This window comes from Anopheles marshallii, chromosome 2 (genome assembly GCF_943734725.1).
Source record: "Anopheles marshallii chromosome 2, idAnoMarsDA_429_01, whole genome shotgun sequence".
Taxonomy (NCBI): domain Eukaryota; kingdom Metazoa; phylum Arthropoda; class Insecta; order Diptera; family Culicidae; genus Anopheles; species Anopheles marshallii.
In genome coordinates this window covers 83173044-83197445 of record NC_071326.1, presented here as the reverse complement: position 1 = coordinate 83197445, position 24402 = coordinate 83173044, and the positions used below count along the sequence as shown (strand labels likewise).

General features: G+C 41.6%; 1 protein-coding gene across 1 annotated transcript; it reads right to left on the bottom strand.

The window, feature by feature from the left end:
• Positions 1–559: 559 nt before the first annotated feature.
• On the bottom strand, positions 560–23943 carry LOC128709038 (gamma-aminobutyric acid receptor alpha-like). The gene is made up of 7 exons (XM_053804023.1): positions 23697–23943; positions 21665–21732; positions 18714–18934; positions 12236–12318; positions 5496–5762; positions 1572–1713; positions 560–1490 (listed from the first exon to the last, which is right to left on the bottom strand). Exons 1-7 carry the CDS (start codon positions 23941–23943, stop codon positions 560–562), a joined length of 1959 nt encoding a protein of 652 aa, XP_053659998.1.
• Positions 23944–24402: the final 459 nt, after the last annotated feature.

The following is a 24402-nucleotide window of genomic DNA, read 5'->3' as shown; positions in this document are numbered from 1 at the left end:
ACCCTCGTGTCGTGTAATCAATTCGTTCTAGTAAGCGCATCTGGTCCCAACGCGAATTCTAACTGTCAACTGAATATAGTAATGTTCTCTGTTTCTCGGCTTCCATCGGTTTTGCTCACGGTTTGTTTCTTAGTTTACCGTACTCACATACTCACTATAGTTTTTGTTATGCATCTTTGACTGGCTCATTTATAGCGTTTTGGGTTTTTACTTTCGACATTGGCACATGCAATTGTTAGCAATTTTACATTCACTACACTACGCGTAACCGGCTGATTCGCTTACTTATAATGCTATAAACACTGTTAGCTCTAGCTTGTTGCTCAATTTGTTTCGTTTCCTTAGTATTGGTACTACTTACATACTGCTTTGACGACTTCTTTGAGCGGCCTTTTGTGGAGGGCACAGATCAATACACTACTTTCTTTATTTGGTTTTAGATTTTTTTTTTCGTCGTTTTCATCTCTATCCCGTTGCATCTCTATCTTTCTAATACCTTCCCAGGAAGGATCGGCAGCTTCGGAACACTTTGTCTGTTGGTGTGAAAACCCCCATCTCTCTAACCGGTTTTGTGATGCTGTTGTGGTAGTCGCTCGCTGCGTGACAGATACAGATACCAGTAGAACACATTGATGGCCAGGAACAGCAGTGGGAAGAAGATGCGCGAGGCACGATCGATCTTGGAGACCGAATTGAAGCGTGGCGCTCGTTTCCTACGCCGGCGTGTCCGATGTCCATTGGCACCGTGTATTTCCGACGCTGTCAGCGGAGCATTGATGGTAAGATGCTGTACCGTCCCAGAACGGTTTGTGGACGTCCCGGAGCGCCGTCGATGTTTACCACCGAGCGACGTGGTGGCCGTCGGTGTGGACGTAAACGAGGACGAGGTAGTGGCAGTATCAATGGAGGCCCCGAACGTACCCGTCCGCTCCACCGTGGAGGACCCGCTCCCGGCATGTGGTTCATTCGCGGGGTCTTCGATACCACACGAACCTCCGCCAAAGCACGAAACATCCGTCCAGGATGACTTGGGCGTCTTGCGCATGGGTGTTAGTGGGAAAGAACACACGGACAGCGGTATGACCTCAATGATACGCGAATCCGTCGAGGCACTACCCTGAGCTCCACTGATGGAGGTTATCGTTGAGCAACGCTTGCCCACACACCGGCTGGACGTGGAGGGACCGATGTTGATGGAGTGATGCTGGGCGGCAGACGAACCGGGCCCATTGCGACCCGGCACTTCCCGATCGCTATCGTCCTCATCCGAGCTGGACGTCAACTCGTCCACACTGAAGTAACACTCGCCCGAACCGTACTTGGTGAAGTAGTGTACGATCGCGAACTGGATGATCGTTGCGAAAATGAACGCGAACGAAAGGAACACGAAGAAGTCAAGCGCGGTCGGGTAGGGCACCTTTGGAAGGTCCGTACGTGCCTCCAGACCCAGGAACGTCATCGTCAGTACGGTGGTAATGCCGAGCGAAACCCTGTAAGTGATTGGAGAAACCGAACAAACGAACCGTTTTAAGTAGCTGAACCTGTCTGTGACCCAACACGCAGATACTCACCGATCAGCCGTCGCCTCGCGGTTCAACCAAAACGAAACCCAGGACAGGACGACCAGCAACACGCACGGCCCGTACACTTGTATCAGAAAGTTGCCCATATGCCGCTGTAGATGGAAGCTCACCAGCAGCATGGAATATTCCGCTGAAATAACGTAAATCACAATCGCAAACCCATCTTATCAGTATCAGTACTCTGCCGTATTCTCAACCCAAAATGTTTTCCCCAACTCCCACACATTTAACCTCAATTTTGAGTCAATCTTCTTCAAAATGATTCTATCCTGGTTGGCAGCTATCGCCACAAATCCAATTCCCCTTTCCCCCGGCGGTCTCCCACTCCTGGTACATAACAAACCAGAAACATGAATAACAATATGTCGTCCTGTTATCAGGACGACAGTGACGTCCCATGAAGTTGTGCGAGGGCGTCATCGCGCCCTATACTAGCAAACATGTGTTTAGTTATTGGGGCCGCTCGAGTGCCTTATTTGAATAGATGATTCCCTATTTATCAAGGTATTAATATTCCTACGTCAATACAAACGGGTAATAATCGAACGGGTATATGCGAGGGATGAGTGACGCGCAGTAGGGTAATGTAGGAAGATTCGCTACTGTTTTTAAAGAGTCTTTGGGATCAGAATTTTAAATTTTAAAGGTATTTATAATCTTATTGAATGTTGTGATGAGTATGATTATTACGATATCAATTTTACTGATGCATCAGAGAAAAATAATATCTACAGCACATTAAAGTTCAATTAAAAATAATGTTTGAATTTTTTGGCGCCTAAATGTATGCAAGTTGCATATATTTGTCATCTTTCGGTTTATTTTGTGGTACTGTCGCATATTTAGTATACTTTGAAGATTTTTTGCATACTATTAGGCGTAAATACATTATAGACAACCCGAGGAAAATGTTTGCGCACAGAAAAATGTTAATGCCAAGTAATGTTTTAAATTTGTTATCCTTATATCTTAGACTCTTTAAAACCAGTAATGAATTTGATCGTTCTAGAAACTTCTTATACTGGATGTCTCGTTATTACGCGATTGAAATTCTTCCTTAAAAGACTAACTCAAACATTCCGCTGTATACGTTGCCACGCGAATTCTTTTCCCTTGCTAGTGAGTTACCCTCGAATAAAATTCCCATCGAGACACCATACGAGATGTGTATTTTCATCACCTTTACACCGTTTGTCGCACTGTTTGACAACAGAGTAACTCTAGCATGTGTTACATCCGAACGGAAGTGAAGTTTAACCAACCGTCATAATGACGTGAGATGTGTTCCTTCACTGCTAAAATTGGATATACTTTAATTTGTTTTGTTATCAGATATTTACTCATCACAATATAACGTTGCAATTATTTAATGTACTTTATCAAAAATCACGGAAAAATCCTATCAGGCTTTCTTCATAAAGCTTGCATGATCGTCTACCAGTCGTTGATTGTACACTTCCCTCGCTTGTATTTATTTGTTGTATCATCTATTACAATGTTTGCTTAGCTGTCTTGATTGTTGCGTTCTCTCCCGATTGGTTGATGAGCATTTCCTGCGAATTTCACAACTTCGCCGGAACACTTTTCACAAACCAATCAACCAAAATTTGCTAACAGCTCCCGGTACGGCGTACTTGTAACGAACCAGCCCGCCGACGTGTTGTTCGGGGTAAATATGGTGTGTTTTTTTTTTAAAGCTCACACATTGTATGTTCTGTCGAGCACGGTTCGATTATGATACCGATCGAATCGAGACAACGAGGCTTACGAGGCTTTTAATTCAAATATCCTCACTTCAGAGGCATGAATATGTCAGCCACAGCCATTTCGAGTGAACAATTGTCCGCGCGGATTATAAAATGTTCACCAGCATCATCATCATCAACAGCATACTCACTTGTTTAGAGCATGGACAATCCTCACAAGCTGTGGTTATTTGAGAGGATTTTGAGATTCTACTCATCCTACCGTGTAAATTGTCCAGATAGTGACAAAAAGAGTTAACAAACAGTAGATAAATATGTCAGGGATACAAGATACGGGTTTGTAAGGCTACGTGTATGTTTACTGAGTGTAGTGAGTGAGTGTAATTGCTAGGACTCGTTAACGATCATACACGAATTCGAATTATACCAAAGGTGATCGTTATAGAAAACTCAAGAACAAATTAAAGTATCCCTCTTTATGAATTTAATATTAATAGCCTGTGTTCCCTTTGCAATAAACCAGCAGCATTAAGTGGATAAAATTATGCCAGGCACAACGTTTTAATCTAGCATTAAGATGTTAGAACGAATGATTTATATCATCTCATTTTAACGGGGGAAACATTCTTAAAGCTCACTTTGTATGTACTATTTGCAAAGTTCTGCTCACTAAACCATGCAAACTATTTTCCCTCTCATCAACCGCTTCACACCCCGTTACCACACCCATCGCTATTACTTTTCCCGCTGAACTACAGTCAAATTCCAGCCACACAGTTGTAGCGATAATCTGCCGTGGCCACAAAAACCACCCCGTGAAGCGTTCCCTCCCACGTGGAACGCGGTGGTATTTCCCGCTTGACAAAGCTAAATTGATTCCTAACGAGATTTATCCTTTTACACAGCGAAATTGATCCACTCACGTCGGGCAATCGTTCGCCGAGCGAACGAATCAGCTGTTTTTAGCGACTTGAAGTTTTGTTTTTTGCTGTCTTTGTTTGGTTTCTTGTAGCGTTTGTTTATCTTAGCGCTACGCAAGAGGCAGCTGTGAGAAAGATATTCTCGGAAAACAAGCGAAGTAAAAAAAAAAATAAAAGATAGACAACGAAGCGGGAAGCGGCAAAATGCCACCGTTCGTCGAGAAGAACGAATTGAATTATATCACCGTCCGGAAGTTGAAGATAATAACCTTGTGCTTGAGGGTAGGGAAGCACAGCGGCTGGGTAGCATGATGCTAAGCTAGCAAAACACTGATACGATTGCCACGGTGTATGAAACAACTTGGTTTTTATTTGCCCAGCAAAATGGTAATGCTACGTTGCTTGACGATCACTAAAGTGGGTACGAGAAGCATATTATACACTTTCATGGTGTTACAAAAATTTTCCTACTTATAAGAATAAAATACAAATGAACATATTTTGTAAGATCATGAACTAAATCTAATTGCTACAAATTCAATCAGCTTTATGATAATTTATTTCCTCTTTTTGTATTTAAAAGCTTCCAACTGAAATCAAAGGGAAAATTATGTTATACAAATTGCATACTTTTAGGCGGATATTTTTAAAATTCTTGAAAGCCTTAAAACATAACGAGACATAACATTGTCAATGAAAGTAATTTAGTAAAATTAAGATAAAAAGTCATAGATACATAACAAATCACACACACACACACTGAAGGAAAAATCTTCCATTGCGGGCATGTATAACACATGTTTCTGCCGTGTGATCAGCACGAGCACTTGCCGACCAGCCTTCCCACACTGCTTTATCCGACGAGATAAGGATTATAATCCTCGGCACTTAGCGAAGATTTGTTCGGCAATTTGGATTATATTCCCTTTGGAGCGCACCGAGCACCAGCTCGTCTGTAACGATATCCACAACCCATTATCGAGCCATCGCCTGGCATAATGAAGATTCCATTGAGAAAGTAATTAAAAAATTTAATTCCCATCCCGTTCCGTGATTGGTGGGACGTGTGTGTGTGTAAGATATGGAAGAGCTGGATGGAATTATGTAAAATAACTTGAGATGATGATGCATGGTGCATGGTGAAAGCCATGGGATAGTCTTATCAACCGCCCGTTTTTGTGGATACGAAAGTTTTCACCAAGGTGCATCATCTTCTGACCATCGGATACCCACACACGTGGTTCGGGTTTTGGTGCTTTCGTGTCTATCCCACAGCGCATACTTACACATGTACAGCTTGCCGTTGCCTTCGCCACCGGTCGTCGTGCGTCCGACGCCACCATCGAGCCCGAGGCCCAGCTCCAGATCGGCGTTGTTCATCCCGTTCAGGACGGTCGCACCAGCGCTGGCCGTGTTGTGCACTACCCGATCCGTCACGTTTCCGGCCGGCCATTCGACCAGATCGAACTGGGACAGCTTCATGTCGTCAGCAATGGAAACGGCCGTCCGGCCACTGTTCCACCGATACAGGACATCGTTCGTGGTGTAGCCGACTGGTGTACCGGAAACGAAAGGAAGCGAAAACGGTAGATAAAAGTGCCACTCCGGTCGGCAGTCTCTTGAGGGACATCACAGCGTGTAGCTAGCCGTCCGTGGAGGAAGATGCCCGGCCTGACGATACTGCCATGTAATTAGTCTTGCCCATTTGGCGGATAATTCGGACGTAATCGTCAGGACGAAACTACTCATTAGGCTGCACATCTTTAATGTAATTAGCGAAAGAAGCAAAAATGGTTTGCCTATTTGATGGGGCGTTCCTATTTCCGATTGTATACTTGGCATTTGGGCGTTGAGATTGCAGTTTTCGTTTCTCAACTTCATGCAATTTTTTTTGGAGAATTAATCAGTAAAGTTTTAACTCAATTTTGCTTAGGGAATTTAAGAATTTGACCAAGAATTCCGGAAAGGATAGAACATCTCTACAAAACTTTGATATTTATTATTATTTAAAATTAAAGTAACACAACATTTTAATACACAGCCAGTCCCCAAGTTACGCTACCTTTTCCGTGTATGTCAAATCCTGATGCACAATCGTTTACACTTCAAAGTTACAGAGTCGACTGTCTTTTCTGTACTTCATTTAATGAGCAATTCAGGCGACTATTCGAAAGAAAACGTTAACGGAAGATGTTTTCGATTAATTCTTCACCATTTCGTTTAGATTTGGTGCTATAAATTAACTCAGCTGTCAAACTTCCAAGGAACCGCGTAACTCTGGGACTATCTGTACTAAACATTACGTGAAGACACTAAGTAGTGTATCGATTTAGACTGGGAATTTCAAATGTGTTTCAAAAAAGGGTATTGAGGCTTTAATTGATTACGTCATAAAAAAGACAAATTGTTGACAAATTGTAATTGTAAAATGTTAGAGTGATTTTATTTTCAAAATAAGATGTGGTTGTTTATTTGATATCTGCCAAAAATAGTCGTGATATTTGCATGCAATCTTTTTGTTGCTAACATGTAGTCAGCATTCGTTCCACAAGCAAACAATGCATTAAGATATGCTCCTATTAGAGCAGTCCGCAATTGTTATGCATATAATCCTTGCACCGGGCCCGATGAAAGGCAGTTGTGTCCGAATGTTACTTCACCGCCAAGCGCAATGGGTTTGATTCGAACGTTTTGATTCAATTAGCCCAAGCAGTTATGCTGGTCGGTCCCGACCCGACCCGTAAGTCAAGCCGCCGTGCACTGCTGTGGCGGTGTGGATGGGAAGCAATGGCAAAATTCAATCCGCTTGTGCGGACCCGTTTTATAAGAATTTAATCATCGCAGGCAGACGTAACGGCCGGGCACAAAGCGTCGGCATAAATCGTGGACGACGACCGCTCATAATCCACTATTCGCTTCATTTCTATGCAAATCCATTTAAAGATCTAATCACTACATTCACACTGTCTCTAAAGGGAGGTGCGGTGCTCGGTGAAGATGGCAGCTCGTCCTAGGGGCGGTGAGAGACAAAGTGTCGTTTAGTGAGAAACGACATTAAGCTGTGCAGATCGTAAGTTTATGCGGTGAACATTGGATGGCACCTATAACACACCAACACAAACACCAAACGTCAAAGATGCACCAGAAAGCGGGGCCGAGCGAAAGTGCATGCGGATGCGTTTTCTGGCCAGTGAGCATAATTTCTCGGCACGCCGAAAATCTCCGCCAGACAAACGAACGCAGAACAAATCGCATCAAAAGTGCAGTGAAAGTTTTACAAAAGCATATCAATGGCAGCGTTTGCTTGTCGGCATTGTGGTTACAGCAGTGCTAAGGGATTGGATTGCGCGTTGAATATTCATGAACAGCAACGCGGAAAGCTTGTAAAGCAGTGCAACGAATCGCTGTGGTGGAAACGACAGATAGCAGAAGTGTGAAATGGACTGACGTTAGCTAGCGGAAGGAAAAATCGGCTTTCCATCAACTGACGGCATAGGAAATGTGCTTTTTGCGCACGCTTAAAGATGTCGTTTTGCTTATGAAATCCGCATTTAAAGAACACAACAAGGTTGGAAATACTTGTTGTTTGGTTTTGGATCAATTGTAATTTTAAAAGAAGAATATCTAAATAATTTAATTAATCACCACCAGTAATGAAGTAACGTCAATTATTAAACCAATTTTACCTAACTTTCAACGACATTGGTTTTTGCGCCTCAAAGTATGCAAAACAATTGCTATTATCCATTTTTAAAAGAGAGCGACAGAGCTTTCTGTTAAAAAAAACCAAATTAATTACTGCAGCTGATTAATTCTACCTCAGAAGTGTCTGTTGACCTACGACTACCTGCACCTAGTAATACATGCTGTATGCAGTCAAACATTTTATAACGATGACCGCCTTAAACGACGGTTTGTATATAACGAGCAACACTACAATCTACCTAACGTTACCCCTTGCAACGAGCAAAATCTCGCACTAATACCAATTGAGTTTGTGAAACTCTTGTTATTTTAAGCTCGGGACCAAAGTCGAAATATTGAAGAAATTTGAGCCTGATGTGAGATGGTCAAGGCGGCTTAGAACAATGCCATCAGAAAACCTACCGGTTATCAATAACAATGGCCACTATGTCACGATTGGAAACTGAAAACCGTGAGGTGTTATGATTCAAGTCCGTAGTCAACTCTGAAGTGATTCGGAGTCAACTCCAAAGAAACCCAGAAAAGTCCAGAGTCGAATTAGGTTTTTTTATTCGTAGTTCGGAGTGAATTAATGCATCCGTTCCAGATTTCCCATTACTGAGGTAGATCATCCCAAAAGTTAGAAAGCTTAAGCTTAAGCCGGTATGTGTCAAATAATCGAGCAGATTTCGAGCGGCGAATCGGTAACGGGTTGCATCAATCACATACGGACATAGATTTTTGGCATAAAGAATGACATTAGGTATTCTGTACCGAGATTTTCAGGATATTTATTTTTTATTTTAGTTTAAAATTGTATCTACATTTTTTATATACATAGATACTTATAATAATTAACCTTATTTATATATCAGTCAATTGAGCCGTCTCAACAAGAAAAGCCGGTTCAAAACCTTTATGAGCTTATTAATCCTACTCGGTATTTACATGTCTTTCAAAAGATTGGTTCAAGCATGTTCAAACCGTTTTTTATACTCATACTTATGGGAATACGTAAATACAAGCTAAGAAATTTCCTCAAGTATCGTGAGTCAAAAACAATTTTATGTAATTTATAAAGGATGAAATTCCTTTATTTCAACATTAAAAAAAACATTCAACTTAAAAAATTATCAATTGTTGAGTCGAGCGAAGAACTCAAGAATTCAATCCGATGCTGACAACTAACCCGTCACCCGTCACGCCACATGTTAAAAAAATCAAAGGATTATATCTCATTCGCGCTTTCGTTCTCATTCGTTTGAATACTGTGATTAAAGAAACATCACAGTTTTGTTGTGTTGTGTAAGTTGTGTTCAAAGTAGGCGTTGTAGTTGGTATGCGATCCGTATGTAGCTAAATCTGGTGTATAAATAAAAGGAGAAATCACATGCATGTCGCATTTTCGAGTGTTCAGTGTGTTAACTGACAAACGTTCGAGTTTGAAGCATGATCCTTAGAACAACGTTGCGAATATATCCGAAGCATTTTACTGTATCAACGATGAAGAACATGGCAAGTGGAAGACACTGATACGGCCGGACTCGAAGAATATAATCCAGATCGTGACGGTCATGGTGCGGCACTAAAAAAACTTTTTTAAACAGTGATTGACCATCGAAGCAGCCTATAATGCTGATAGATTGATGAGAGCTGGACGAATTATTTGCTGGCTTCCCGTCAGTATGGTTATGACGTTCTCATTACGAGCGATGATTGCTGTACCATGAGTAAGCCAGAGATCGAGAAGTATAAGGAACGGACGTTCATGGCTTTGAAGAGAAGAGCTATAACGAACTAACTGGCAACGCTTAGAGTACTGAGGTTTTGTTGAACATGTATTTCCATACACCTTGCGCTGTCGTGTGAAAACTTCGTCGAATCATTCCCCTCGTGCTATAGCTGTATTAAGGAAGGACACCAATCAAAGAAGCATACTTCAGCCAAAGAAATTGTATAGCACTCTCAAGCATCCCATTATCCAAAACTGACAATCCAAATGGTGCAGGTAATTAAGATCTCTGTTTATTCTTAACAGCACATGCTTAATTTTAAAGCAGTCGGTGAATCTCGAATCTAACAGAATGCCAGGGTCTTTTATATAAAATTCCATGTACAACGGTAAACCGCAACGGGTTTAATTAAAGTAAAGGACTACAAAATGTTAGTTACTCTAGATCGCTTAGTTTGGGTTCCGTGTTGTTGAAGTTTGACATCAAACAGTAAAAATGTATAAATGCACGAAACAGTTCCATGAAGTAGAAAGTAATACATCACCATATTTTTTAAAAGGATAGAAGCTACGAGGGTGAGCTAAATTAAATGAGCTTGCGCATCACAACGCAACAACAAACGGTATGTTCATATTCTGTATGCTATTATAATCGAGAGAAATAATCGGAGGACGCAAACTTCGGTTCAGTTTTAAAGCATAATTTATGTTTCGTGTTATTTTCAAGGCAATATTTAAGTGATGTTTAGACTTTGTAAACTGTGAACTGGAAAACTGCAAGTAAATTGAAATAATAATTTACCTTTTTTGATAATTTTTTTTTAACTGATTTTTTTATAAAAATAATAATTGTTAAACACCAGAACACCAGAAATTAAAAAAAAAAAAAAACTTATTAATAATGCGTATTTATGTATTTTTTTTCCTTTTTTAACATCCTAAGCCTATGGGAAATATGGCCTAACCTAGTTTAAACCTGCTAGAAAAATGCTTTGTTTTGATATTTGTCGAGCAGCTGTCGAGCACTTTCATAAGCAAAACAATCTAACCATCGATTCCCAGGCTTATCTGGCTTGGCAGTTTGTATGGGAAGCTGTAAGCTTATAAGCCTGGAAACGTCAAAACGCATACAAAAAACTGGCTTATCCCGTGATCTACCCCACTAGTTGACAGTATTCAAAAAGCATCGAATGCATACATTTAGGCGCTTAAAGCGTAATCAAATTCAGCGTTTCTCCATTGATGAGATATACAAAGAGGCACGTAAAAACAATAATTGACGTAAGTTATAATCCAAATATGACGTCAAACCTGTTTTTAAGGCGCTGTTCTGTGGCCTTTCGCAAATCTTCAAACTAAACACACACTCAATGCAAATCGTCGTGATGGTAAAGTGTACACACTTTCGCACGCAGATATGTAAAATACTCACGGTAACGGGTACAGTTTACCAACATCTCTTCCTTCCTCTCCAGGACATTCTCATCCTTACATACCGCTACCATAAGCAGCTTGCACACGGTGAATCCGTCTCTGCTAAGTGAAACTGCATGGGAAAGTGCATCCAACAAAATAAACCATGCACAGACAAAATCGTGTACGGTGTACACACACACACACACACGCCCAATAAAACACACAAATGCATCTAGCCGTACATTTGCAGAGGCACACACAAATATTCACAAAGTTCAGGCGGGAGCGGTGGAAAAGTTTTTAACCTCTCCACAAGTCCGTCACCCTTGGTTTTCACTCTCTAGCAATCCGATAGTTTTCGCCATGTGTTTGTTTGTGTGCGCTGCAAAACAACAATTTTGTTCGAATTGGAACACACGCGTTCCGGTTCGTTGCAGTCGACTTCCGGGTCGGGTGGGCATGTTTGCTTCGTTTTTTTTTTGCACTTTTCTTACCACTTGTGCATTCCCGGGCTGTCACCTTCTGGGCCTTCCCAGCATCACCTTTGCGAGATGGAGCGTGCAGCAAAAGTTTACAAAACCCCGGAAAAATCATACCACATCCGGATCGGGTTTTTGTGTTGCGGCGCGCACCTCCGTGAGCTCCACTGATGGAGGTGAGATTTATTGGCTTCCGGTTGCCAAAGGCGACGCCGATTCTTGCGGTTTCCGAGACGCTTCAACGAACCTCGCGTACATTAGGTATGGCAACAAGCATCCCGCAAAATTTAATGGAATGGAAAGGAGAGCCAACGCCACACCGCTAACGACACGTCCGACATCAAAATCCGTGTGTTATTTTTCGTTTGTTCCACCTTTACACCCGGTGTATCGGTGACACACATGATTGGAAGCCGTTTAAGGTATTGGCCAGGTCGTCAATACGGTTGACCGTGTGTTTGCGTTGTGCGACCGCAACCACAATCGATCAACTTTCCGGGCCGATGGGTTGGGGATTTAAATCTAGCCGGCAAACAAATTGTACCCAAAACCCCGGGAGCACGCGCGGGAACGTGAACAGATGTTCCCGGGGCGTAATATTAACCGACCCTACCGGCGTGGAGTTGCGAGTTGGGATAATGTGTAGCGGTACAGCGAAACACAATACAATAATGGTTGGGTTTTAGGGACGAAGCATTTGCCAAACATTACTTACACGAGCCAAACTTCAGCGGACAGCGCTGCGTATCCATTGGGAAGTCCTCCAGGTTCATCGGACAGCCGGCCTTAATGGTGAGTCTGCAAATGAATGCCAGATAAACAACAGATGCAAGGCAAAATAAAAGAAAACACTGTATCAGAAACATCACACAGTTGAGTGAATCGCACGGACTGGAAAAATCTTAACCACACAAAACCACACACACACATTACCATTCGTATGCCGAAGTATCGTATAACAAGAGCGCGGACAAGATGCTTTAAATAGGATGCACCGGACGCTGCCACAACCACCAGTCGACGGAACAGCTTGGACAAAATGAAACTAATGGAACGATAATTGCCAATTTGGTCCAGTGTGCAGATCTCGCCGCTAGTCCGCCCAAGAGACGCAAGGCAGCGAACCCAAGAAGGCGGCCAAGTATTAACTCAATTGCTGGAATTTAACGGCGGAGATAGGAGCCGAGTCGAACCGGAAATAGTACACCGACGTACTATGGGCGCTGTCTGCAAGACAACAGCGGCTCAGATGAACAAGCGCGAGAGGCCCATTTCTTTGCGATACGACGGGATGCTTTTTCGGGGAAAAACACAGCCTTCAAATTGGCTTCACTTGAGCGAAGAGCGAAGAGCTATACGGATGTTTCGTAGAGTTTTCGGAATATGAAACCGATCTTGTACATATTTTAATTAACGTATAGAAAAAAGCCTTTCCTAAAGCGAATCTGACTAGTGTTCCAGTAGTTGATACTTAGCCGACTAACTCAATGCTATTTTATATGGTCCTTTGTTTTGAACCAATGATGCAATTGTTAAAAGCTTTATTTTTTTGCTTTTAAACACTTATCAAACTTTTTTTGATTTTTGACATAAAAAGCTACTTACACAATTCCACCACAGCGATTTAATTGTGTGAATTGTGCTACATTCTTTACGCCTAAATATATGCAATGCACACGACAAAATTTTAAATTTTAGTTTTGTCAAGCGCATTGCATATCTTTGAGCGTAAAGGATATAGCACAATTCGTTGTTAGTGGACAAATTTTTGTCCTTATTAGCATAAACAATGCCACTACAGGTTTTAGATAGAATTTCTACATTGCTGAAGTTGGAAGATATTTTTTATAGTTTTTTACATATCGCTTCTCGTTCTAAAAATTAGCTAATTTTCAAGTGCCTCATTGTGAATGGAACTATGAAATGCTAACAATATTAAATTAACCTCAGTTCCAAACGTTCAACAGGCACTGCGCGCACAAACCGTCAGGCTCCATTTCGCCACTTCGTTACTAAAATGTAAACCATTCCCAACCAACGAAACCACTTGTCTATAAAATATAGTACCAGCATTGCCCCACCGTCTGACCTTCAACCTGACCCACTGGAGGTACAATTGCTGGTGCTGTTTTCTGCTTTTTCTCCCAAAAAAGGCAGGGCAATGAAATTGAATTCCCCAACACAGTCCACCAAATTAATCCCTGGAGCAATATTAACTGTGGCGAGTGTTTCGCTTGCGCGGTGGTAAAAGGTACCGAACCAGGACGGCAATCGCGAACCATTAGATGGTTGATCAAACTGCTCGTTTCGCATGCAATTTGGCGGTATTTAACGAAGGATTTAAACCGTGCTGGGTCACTGTGCGTGTGTATTCTCTCACCTGGTGCGGTTAAACGAAGGATGGTTCGAACTTCGCTATCGATAGCTAATGGAATGCAGTGAGTGGAAAAAAGTATCGGGAAAACATCTACAATGAATGGTAATATGGAAAATTAATAATTAGCATACTTTTACTAAAATTTTTATATTGAATTTCAGTCCTCTTTTCATCTGTATCATTATTTAAGAACATTTTTTCTTCTTTAATTAAGCTCTTCAATGGATTATTTTACTCTCACTCTTATTTGTTTATCAAAAAATCTACATTTTTTGAAACTGTTAAGTTTCTATATTCGTTAACTGATAATATTTATACTACATTTACTCAACAAATTTATATTGCAAACAAATTTGCTTAAAAGCGATAAGGTGTCATTATAGTAAAGTCGTATTAAATGCAACAGAATCAAACGTAATTGTAACAATCAATGCTTTCATATTAACAAGCTACCGACATAAAACGATCGTTTTCGCATTACTTTTAACTATCCACGTTGGGCAAAACCCTATCGTGTGATGTTGCGGTGCATCCAGCAATATGTTTCCCGCACACATGCGTCTGAAATCCAAACAGACAGATACATAAGCTAGCACAAAGTTAATGAACCATAACGCAAAATGGCTATTGCAGTGCCAGACCGACCCGCAACCTTTTTGCCGACCGATCAAACTTTATGATTGTTTATGGAGCACTGTTGCCATTCGAGCTGTGATTTGCGGTGCGCAAAAAAACCCCATCCGAACGCAAGGAAACAGCATCACGCCAACGGACCAACTTTCTCAAACAATCGATTTCATTTCAGTGTTCGCGTTTTCCGTTTTTCAACACCACTGCTGCTCCATAATGTGTGCCGAGTGCCCACGCCCCGCAGGGAAATAGTGCGCTTCAGAAGTAACTAACACTGGTGGCTCCTTGTTGCGTTCTTACTGCGATACAAAACTAGCGGCCCCCGGTAGTTGCGCTGGCCGGGATGACCGACATAAGTCCCACCGTGCCATAGTTGAGCGAGACGATTTGTCTAGCACCGTTTTTCACACCTTACAACCCCGTCCGGGTTTTCCTTTCCACCAGCAAACGCTCAAACAAAACACCACAACCAGCCATCCCAGCAGAAAGTTTACCGATTATTGATGAATTCCGATCCGCACTTCGACAGCGGGCAAACAAACGCCCGGAGTGAATTTGATTGGGTTTGCGTTTCGCCAGCCTTTGCCGTCGTTTGTTCCTTTCCTTTTTCCGATCCCCTGTATTTGCTAACCGTTTCGTTCGCTTTCGTCGGCGAGTACGCAAACACTGGCTGGTGCTGGTTTCGATGATCGACGGTGTCGATACAGCGAGGCAGGATGCTGTTGCTCGGTTTTAAGTGGAACCGGATTCAAGCGTAAGTAAGCGATCATTTAACCAATGTGAAATGGCCATCGACAGCGTTCAAATCGGTGGGGATTATGTCTTTGAAGGTGTATCATACCGTACGGGAGCAATGATCATTTATCAATCGCTAAAGTGGCTTTTTAACAGGATGTGGCCTAATTCCTATAATACAATAACTCTCTAATCAGTTGTAAAATTAGAATCGGGTTTCATCACATCACAAAGATGACATATAAAAGCAAGAAATGACTAGTAAAGTTGCATAATATTAGGCGTTTTATTTCTCCATAATACTTCAATCTTGGTTAGTCCATTGCATAATGGGCTAGATCATACTTTGAAGTGGAAGACTTTAATCTTAAAACATCTGTCAAATAAGCCTGCCACAGGGTTGTACAATTCTGAACGGTTTCACAAGCACAGTGCGTTTTGACATAAAGTTTGGCATTAGGTATCATTTTATTTTCCGAACAATTAGCGCATTTCAATTGCATTTAAAACAGCAAACAAATGCAATTAATAAAATTATCCACAATTATAACTTTGTAAATAAAGCTATGTAAATGGGGAAAAAACATGTTTAAATAAACCTCATAAATATGATTGTCCTATGTTGTTTAACAATACCAAGATTTTGATCTTCTTAGATCTTCTTACATACAAAAAGAGTTCATGGGGTTAAAAGTTAGATATCCTCATCAGGAAGTGACTGTAATTAAAACGAAAATACAGGAAAAACAAAATTTTGCTTGAAAATTAACCAATAGCTAACATTTAACCAACAATTCCATCTAACTCTTTAACAACTCTAACATAGCAAAGGTAAAAATCGATTAAAGAATGGAATCAATCTATAAATTAAAGAAGAGTAAAACAATAAATTTATATGGATGAATTTGTGAATTGTACATACACTATTTTTCATCAATTAAATTTTGCACTTGTTTTTTTAAAACAAAATTTAAGATGTTTTTATTCGAGAGGAACGGTCAGGCCGTATTGCTGATAATTAAGGACTTAATTTTAGTTTTATGTTTACATTTATGGCATACGAAAAACATGGCTTGGTTCAGAAGTAATGCTTTGTTTTGACATTTGTCGAGCAGTTCTACGAGAAGCTTTGTTTTATTAGGACAGTTCTTTTCCTAGTCTAGCTTGGCTTGCCAATTTGTGTGACAGCGAATAAACCTCCAAGCGTCAAAACGCATATAGAGAAACTAGTAGAAAGTATGATCTTACCCAATAAATTGGTGTGATGATTTACCATCAATTCGAGTTGACTTTAAAACGATATTGCATTATTCTTATAGAACAACGATTTTCTGCAAAAATGTAAAATTAGCGACGATTTTTAAACCATACCATTGATGATCAAAAAAAATCCCTAAAAATAATAGCAAATTGCATAGGTTTAGGCGTTTTATAAATTAAAAACTAAAAACAAAATAGCATTAGATAGCTAAACATATTGCACGCTGAATGGAGCAAGTTAATCAGATGGGAAAATAAATTACAGATGCTTCTGCTAAACATTCCATGACCATATTCATCTACTGGTCAAATCATCGAATGATTGTAGTTGAAACGCCATTCGTACAGCGGTCTTTCGCCTAACCGACCCCGGAAAGTTGTTGCGCTAGCAGCAACACACTTCAACGCTCTGGTCAAATATTGTTTCTCTATTTGCCTTATCACTCCTGTGCGGCACAGCGCACAGCTACTGATGGCTCTTTTCTATTCCTATCACGATTTCTTCCATCGTCTCTACCTACTTTTCGATTAGCTCCCGAGTGTATCGTGACACCCGCTTCTCACCATTCAAGATATCCTACCGCTCGGATGATGAGCTTTTCGTTGTTTTTGGTTTCCTCTTATTATACGAATATCCTGCACACAAGTTTGCTAACTTTTTTTTGTTTTTTCCATTTTTCAACCCATCCCGTCCTGCTCGCACGCACACAATTTTTCGCATTTTGCCATTTTTACGCGTTTCAGATATCGCACCAGTGCATTAATAGAAATCCGAAACGATGAAAGTGCGTCCCCCGGTTTTTGGCTGTTGGTTTTCTCCAACCTTCGTGGCTCCATTCCCGGGTGCGGATGGAGAAATAGACCACACGAAACGGTCGAGAGTCAATTAATGGAAAACTGATGGGTTTTCCCGTTGACACTTGCAATGAAGCGTTTGTCGTTCGACCGCGTTCGTCAATGCGTCGGCTTGGTTCTGGCGAATGAAAAAACCAGCACAGCCACGAGTACGAATTTTCTCCACCCGTGCACAACCGTGCGGGCCTAAAAAAGCTCTCGGAAACACTTTTCGTTTGGTACAGGAGCGAACAAAACCGGGAACGGGAGAAAGATGAAAGCGAACCAAACGGTCGCTCCCGTCGTTTGTATCGCTAATTGACGAAAAACGAACATTGGTTGTGATATTTCATCCGGCTTACGGCGTTGTTAGTAATGGTGGAATAAAAAAAAATGGTTTGGTTATTCTTTATCATAAAAAGAAAATTGAATCAATCACTGCCCGACTGCAGGATGATAATGCTGATAGATTACGATTGTCTATTAATAAGATTAATACTGTAAAATGAATAAATAATAATGAAGTGGTTTTACGCTGTTCCAGTACATGATGGTTGATGGCAGTCTTTTTCTGTATGTAAAATAAGGAAAAGCATTGCTTGTGAATTTAAGAAAAATATAACAATTGTTAATAAATACGATAAAAAGGATCGAAGAACAGGCTTTCAAACTACATCGAGGTTATTAAAACAAGCGCCTAAAGGTATGCAATAACCTGCATCAAGTGTAAACATATTATGTACAATATCAATAGTATTACAATTTACAATCATAAACTTATTATGTTTTAAAACACACGAAAATACGTCCCTTTTTTAAGCGAATGTTATGAAGAAGGTAATTCATTATGCTTCATTGAACGAAGCACATCCCTTATTAGGCGTCTTTTGCCTACCTTTGGGGGTATTTGTAACAATCATCCCACAACATAAACCCTCTAGTGAAATTCAACGAAAATGATAATAATATCTTCGTTGCCTCTTTTAAGAAGCTTTTTTCCTCAAGTTATTATAAAACAAAAGATATTTCCACCAGACCGTACGCCATTAGGGCTTTCGAAAACAATGATTCGTACTGGCAGGTTGATCAATTTCACTACCACTACCAGCCAACGCACGGAGTTCGGGTCAAGTGCGGAGAAAAATCTTCACACTTCATCAATTAGCACAACGCTCAACAGCTGTGCGATTAGCTCAAACTGGTACCGGCAGGTAAATTAATAGCAATCCATTTGCCCTTCAGCGATGCACCCTTCCCACGCGAACGGCACTGGAACGACTCATGTGTGGTAAAGATTTTTCCCTTCGTAGCGCTTGGAGCACGCTGCCACGGTGTTGCCACGGTGCTTCTCACTTACCGGCTCGAATAAAGCACGCGCCCGTCCTGGTAGAGGCGCACGAACTTGTTCGGTGTCGTGATGGTATGCAGATAGCTTTGCTTGCCGTTGTAGAAGTACGTATCCGGCTTCCAGATGCGCCCGAGCATGGAAATGCTGAGTGCCAACGTGTCCTGGGCGCCGCTGAATGCTAACCGCCGATCAACCCACGACTGCCGGAAGTAGCAATCCATCGAGTACGTCTGTGGAAAGGAAGGAAGTAAAAAATAAATCAGAAGAGCGACACATGCTGTTACACATCCGACTGTACAACAATTATTCGGCAGGATTGCAATGGAAAAGCGGCAAAACAAGAGTCGGCCAGCACTGTTGGTCAGTAATTCGTTAGATGGGAATTCTTTTCGCAAATTGATTTCTAGTTGTTTTCCACCATTTACTCCAACTCTAAAGGTACTTCACAGACACCTTAACATCTGGAAGGCACTTCAATTTAATGAAAGTTAATAAAATCCATTTGAAGTGAGCAGTTTTAATTTTGCATCAACTAAAATCATGCAACGTAATTGTAGTACCATTTAGTACAAAAACGAAATCTTTTCAAGTTGACTTCACCATTTAGACGCATCTTTTCGTTGAGTTGGCATTTGAGCGGGCACGCCTAGAGGTATGCAAAATGCTGTTTTTTAATTGTCCGTTCCCTGACGCGGACTTTAAAACTACTCAACCATCTAATTGAAGCTTGAACAACAGATTTTAACACAAGAACTGTCAATAAACAATAAAAAACGCTAAAAATACTTAGTGCTAAAACTATATCGAATGGGAATTGCATACATCTAGGCGCAAGGAATTAAATATCGTAGATGGTAAAGAGATGCAAAACTAGTAGAAAAAATTACCTACTTTTACACATTTTTGTGTCGAAATATCCAATATTTCTTTAAAAAAAAAAGCATATTTCTTGATTGATAGTGTATTGATAACAATTGTTTGAGGTTGAGTCTTACTTTTTTTTGTTGGTAATATTTGTCAACGGTTACAGTGGAACTAGGTTTTATAGCATTTATGGCACTGCTATAAAACCTAGTTCCACTGTAACCGTTGACAAATATTACCAACAAAAAAAAGTAAGACTCAACCTCAAACAATTGTTATCAATACACTATCAATCAAGAAATATGCTTTTGATGCCATTGACAACAAGGTATCCACTACAAAGGTGAGCGCTATCGCTTTTGCGAAATATCCCTCCATACAATGACTTAAATCCACAGCTCATCCATCGTGGTCGGTTTACCTGAGCCTGCACACACACAATAAACATGCGAGACAGACAGGAAGAAAGCATGGTAAGTGCTAGCGACCAACACACAAGAAGAAAAAAAACAGCATAAATCAATATCTTCTCTCGTGCATGCAAAAAGGGAAGAAAGCAAATCTGAACGGATTCGACGAGAAAGAGTTTGCCGCTCGACGTATACCGATAAACTCCTTTCAACCTTCATCTTGAGCACTATATTAATAATCTTGCAAACACCGACTGCGTTGGCTTCATAACCTTCTGCACAATACAATACAGGAAGGTCTTGCTTTTTCTCGCCTCACCTGCCGCTTCATGAAGGTGGAAGAATTCTGGTGGTTTGGCGACGTTATGTTACACATTGTTGATGTGCCGTGCCTTGTAGCAACATCCCTTACCCTGCGTGGGCAAAAAGGGTTCCCTTCTCTCTTTCCGACTGTTCGCAAGTGGTCGTGTATGTTACAACAAAAAAAAAACGATGTGCACCAGAAAGGGGGAGAAAAGGCGTCCACAATTATGTGGCGGGCAAACTCTCAAAAGAAAGTTTCGTTCCGGCCACGAACTTGCACACGAACTATGGCGGCAACTATGCAGATGAAGGTTTGCTTGCTATTTGATACCGAAAGTTGTGCAGCTTTATGGGGCAATTTTTCACGTAGTCGATCCATCGCATTGGCGTTAGAATTAGTGCACAACGAAAATGTTGAGCAAGCTCAGTAACAAATTGCAAAACGGAAGAGATAATGTCAACATAAAAATGGTACAAAATCGTCAACTTTAATCTGACGCTTAAAAATAAAGCATTAGAGAAATAAAACAGCGCACAACACGCTGAACATATTGTAACGATCTTCAGGGTCGCAATAAGAATGGTGCAAAAAAACACCGGACGAACGAGAAACAAGTCTCAAATAAGCAGCTAAGTAAACAAATAAAGCAGAGCATAACAAACCGAAATCGTCCCGAACGAACGTCAAAACTAACCCTTTTGGGAAGTATTTTAAAGTGGCACACGGACGTTGAACCACTGACCACAAACGCGAAAAGGGTCCCCGAAATATCCGACTTTGTCCAAACCCCGGATCGGGTCGGTCGGATCTTCCCGTGAGGTTTTTCTTTCCGTCGGTTAGACAACTAACAACCTTTTTTTTTGCTGATCTGTTTCCCGCATTCCTCTTTCATGTGGTTTTTCCCGCTCTTTCTTCGGTTGCAACAGCTTCATCATCCAACCGAAAGGGCAATAGAACGACGCAAACGAAACGTTTAATCAACGCGCGTAACACACGTCCGCCGCTAAATGCCGTAGGAAAACAGCATCATCATCGTTTTTCATAGCGTCGCGACCAGTTGGTTGGGGCTTCACGTGCTGAAAGTTTTTTCTCATTTTCCCCGCAAACCGAACCGTTCATCATTCAACTTGGTGGGTGTGTGTGTGTGTATGGAAGGACGATTACTTCTCACCCCCTCTCTGTTTTGTTGGTCCGTTTTCACCTTCATCATTGCAGTGAATTTGTGTTTACTTCTTGGTTCAATAACGACGTTGTTAGCATGGAAGAAGCGAAACTCCTGACACAGTTCTTGCCAGCGCTCTTGAAAGAAAGCGCACCCCGCAGTAGCAAACTTTCGTTCGGTCAATAGGTACACCAGCAATAAATGATCGGTTATCACTTACCATATCCACCTCGGAGATTGGCCCCATGCTGCGCACCATAATATCCACCTCGATGACTGCCGGTGGCCCTGCGTAAAAGGTAAAAGCGGAAGCGGTCAAAGTACAATATGATGGAAGTTAATAAGTCATTCATCTGCAACAGCTTAGCGCGGTGAATGTGATGGCGCTGATCTACTTCCTCGCCATCAACACGAAGCTATCCTCAGCACAGGTACGCAGCGGTTTGGTGTCAGCAGCACGATACAAAGTTATATTGGCAGGATTACGGTTCTTACCCCCGGAGCAGGACCTTTGGAGGACGGTGAGTACGTTACTCGGGCGTTGTGATTGATTTGATCGGTTGCGAAGGGGCAAACTAATTTGTAACCAATATACTTTTCCGTCACGGGGAAGGACGCTTGCTAATGACACAATTAATAAGCCAACCAAATAAGTTGATCGTTGCTAAGTTTCCTGCCAGCACCGGCGTTCATTTAATCGAGTGTGTGATTTATGAACTTTTCGCTAGTCAGCGTTGGGGAGAAATGGAGGAAATTTCTAGCATGATTTATTTTCGATATTTTAACGTTTTGATAAGATACGATCAGATTACATATTGTGAAAGTGGCTCAGAACTAGTATCGAACACTAGCGCCTAAAGGTATGCAAGTATTTTAATAGCTGTATTTCGTTAATAGCTGCTTAATATCACAGCGATACTACTAATACGGGTCAAACAGACAAGAGATCGTCTCTATACATCTCGTCGCTTTTGAAGCAATGCCAAAACATTGACAGATTGCTACAAGCATTATGAGCCGTGTATTACTTCTCTTCATTGATTTCCGTGCTGAAATGTTACAGTCGTTGCCGCTAAATTTGGCTCTAACGCATGAATTTTTATCCCGTAGTCATCTATTTTTGTTTCAAGTTGTGAAGTATTCTACGTCGGAAGAACATTCGAAAGATTACTCACTTTTTACCTTACTTGGAAGCAGATTTAACTTTTTTTCTAATCTAATCGATATGCTAAAACTGATGAAGATTAAGTAAATATTTACATTCCTTCACATGAGAAACCCCTCAAATAAGAGAGAATTGCCGAAATAAATTATGCAAACCGCATAACAAAACTTCCCTAACTATGTAAACTTATTTTAATTTTATCTGTAGGATTAGGAAGTATTTGTTATCGAAGTACATAAAAGTAGCAAGCATCTTCCTATAATAAATATAAAAAAAACAGGATCTCAACTCTTAGCCAGCAGCTGGCAACAAAAATTGCACGCCAGAAGGTATGCAATCTGAATGCATAATTACTACTCTTGTTCCAGCATCTAATTATAGCCTACTTTTAGGCGTTAAAATTCACCACAAACCATTAAGTAATTATATCTCAATGGAAATAGCACGCCACGTATGTCTTTGACTTTTTTTTTAAGAAAGTCTAAACCTTTTCGTCCATGAGTCACATTTAGCGAAACCATTATTCCCTGCAACTGATCGATGCATTCACATTTCGAAACATCGCTTGCGCATTGATGACGTTTTCAAATCACACCACCGGAACCATCGTTCAAACGTTCGTAGGGCATTGGAAGAAAGCGTAAATCATGTATTTAGGCACGATTCGTCTCATTCAATCGTGAAGGACGAACTGGTCTCGCAAGCCACCGCCGCTTAATGACAATCGTCTGTCAAGCGTGTGATTCAAACACAGAGCCCACCACCAACGGTAATGAATATTGATGGATGAAAAGCTTTGGGTGTTTTTTTTTTTTTTTGGCGTTGGTAGGTTTTGCGCGCGTAAATATTCCTTTGAGGCCCTGTTCCTACGCCTGTGATGCTTTGCCGGCTGGAAATCGGAATCGGTTTTATCGTTCGACGAGAAAACACCATCGATGGATTACGGTGGTCCCACCGTAGTACCATCCAATGGACATGATTAACATTTTGATAGCATTTCCGCTAAATCTTTGCCGCTCGTGGTACGGACCGGTGCCGCCATCTTCCCGCTGCGAACAGGGAAGCACTCTTTCAATCGGACGCTTACCTCCAAAGTCGGGTCGAATGCTATTGTCGTAGCCCCGCAGCAAGTTGTCGAGCAGTTCCGATATGTTCGCATGGTTGTTGCGCTGGGTGAGCCGGATCGCACCGTGCACCGGACCGGTCGGGGCAAGAAAGTAGCAGGTCCCGATGCCGATCGCAATGTTGCTGAACGACCCGAGTATGATGCGATTGATGGTGATGAATAAATTTGCTCCCACCAAACCGACGGCCGTCGTGTGCGCAACGGCCATGGTTGCGTTCGGCCCCGCGGGAAACGACGTTGAGTCGCCGTTTCTGACGGGCCGTGCGGCGTTATCCTTAATCAATCTTACGTCCGCACAATGGTGGCTCCGTTGGTGGGTGTTCGTGGTCCGTGGCTTACCGCGTGGGACGCGTCGGTCCGGTAGGATTATTGCGTTTTTTTTTCTGGGTGAAGGTGGGGCGTTCTGGGGGTGGGTGAAGTGTGCAACCCTGCACCGAAAAAAACACGGATCAGTTCCCTCCGCGACACGATCGCATTTTGACCTGCAGGTTTATTCACAAGTCACCGGTACAACAACCAATCTACGTCATTTGTTCGGTTCGGCATTCGGTGGGATGCAATCTGGTGCACATCTTTCACTTGGGGCACAGTAACGCCAACATTCGATTTACCACCAGCAACCGAATAAACGATTGATCAGAAACGGTTCGATTGTATCCAGCCTTCA

Excerpts from the sequence above, each read along its gene's own strand:
- LOC128709038 (XM_053804023.1), bottom strand. The coding sequence starts at position 23,943 with ATGGCCGTTGCGCACACGACGGCCGTCGGTTTGGTGGGAGCAAATTTA. Across the intron at positions 12,319-18,713 it reads CGCGTGCTTTATTCGAGCCG|ACTCACCATTAAGGCCGGCT; the intron begins GTAAGTGAGAAG and ends ATTCATTTGCAG. Across the intron at positions 5,763-12,235 it reads TCCGCTGAAGTTTGGCTCGT|TCGGCTACACCACGAACGAT; the intron begins GTAAGTAATGTT and ends CCGGTACACCAG.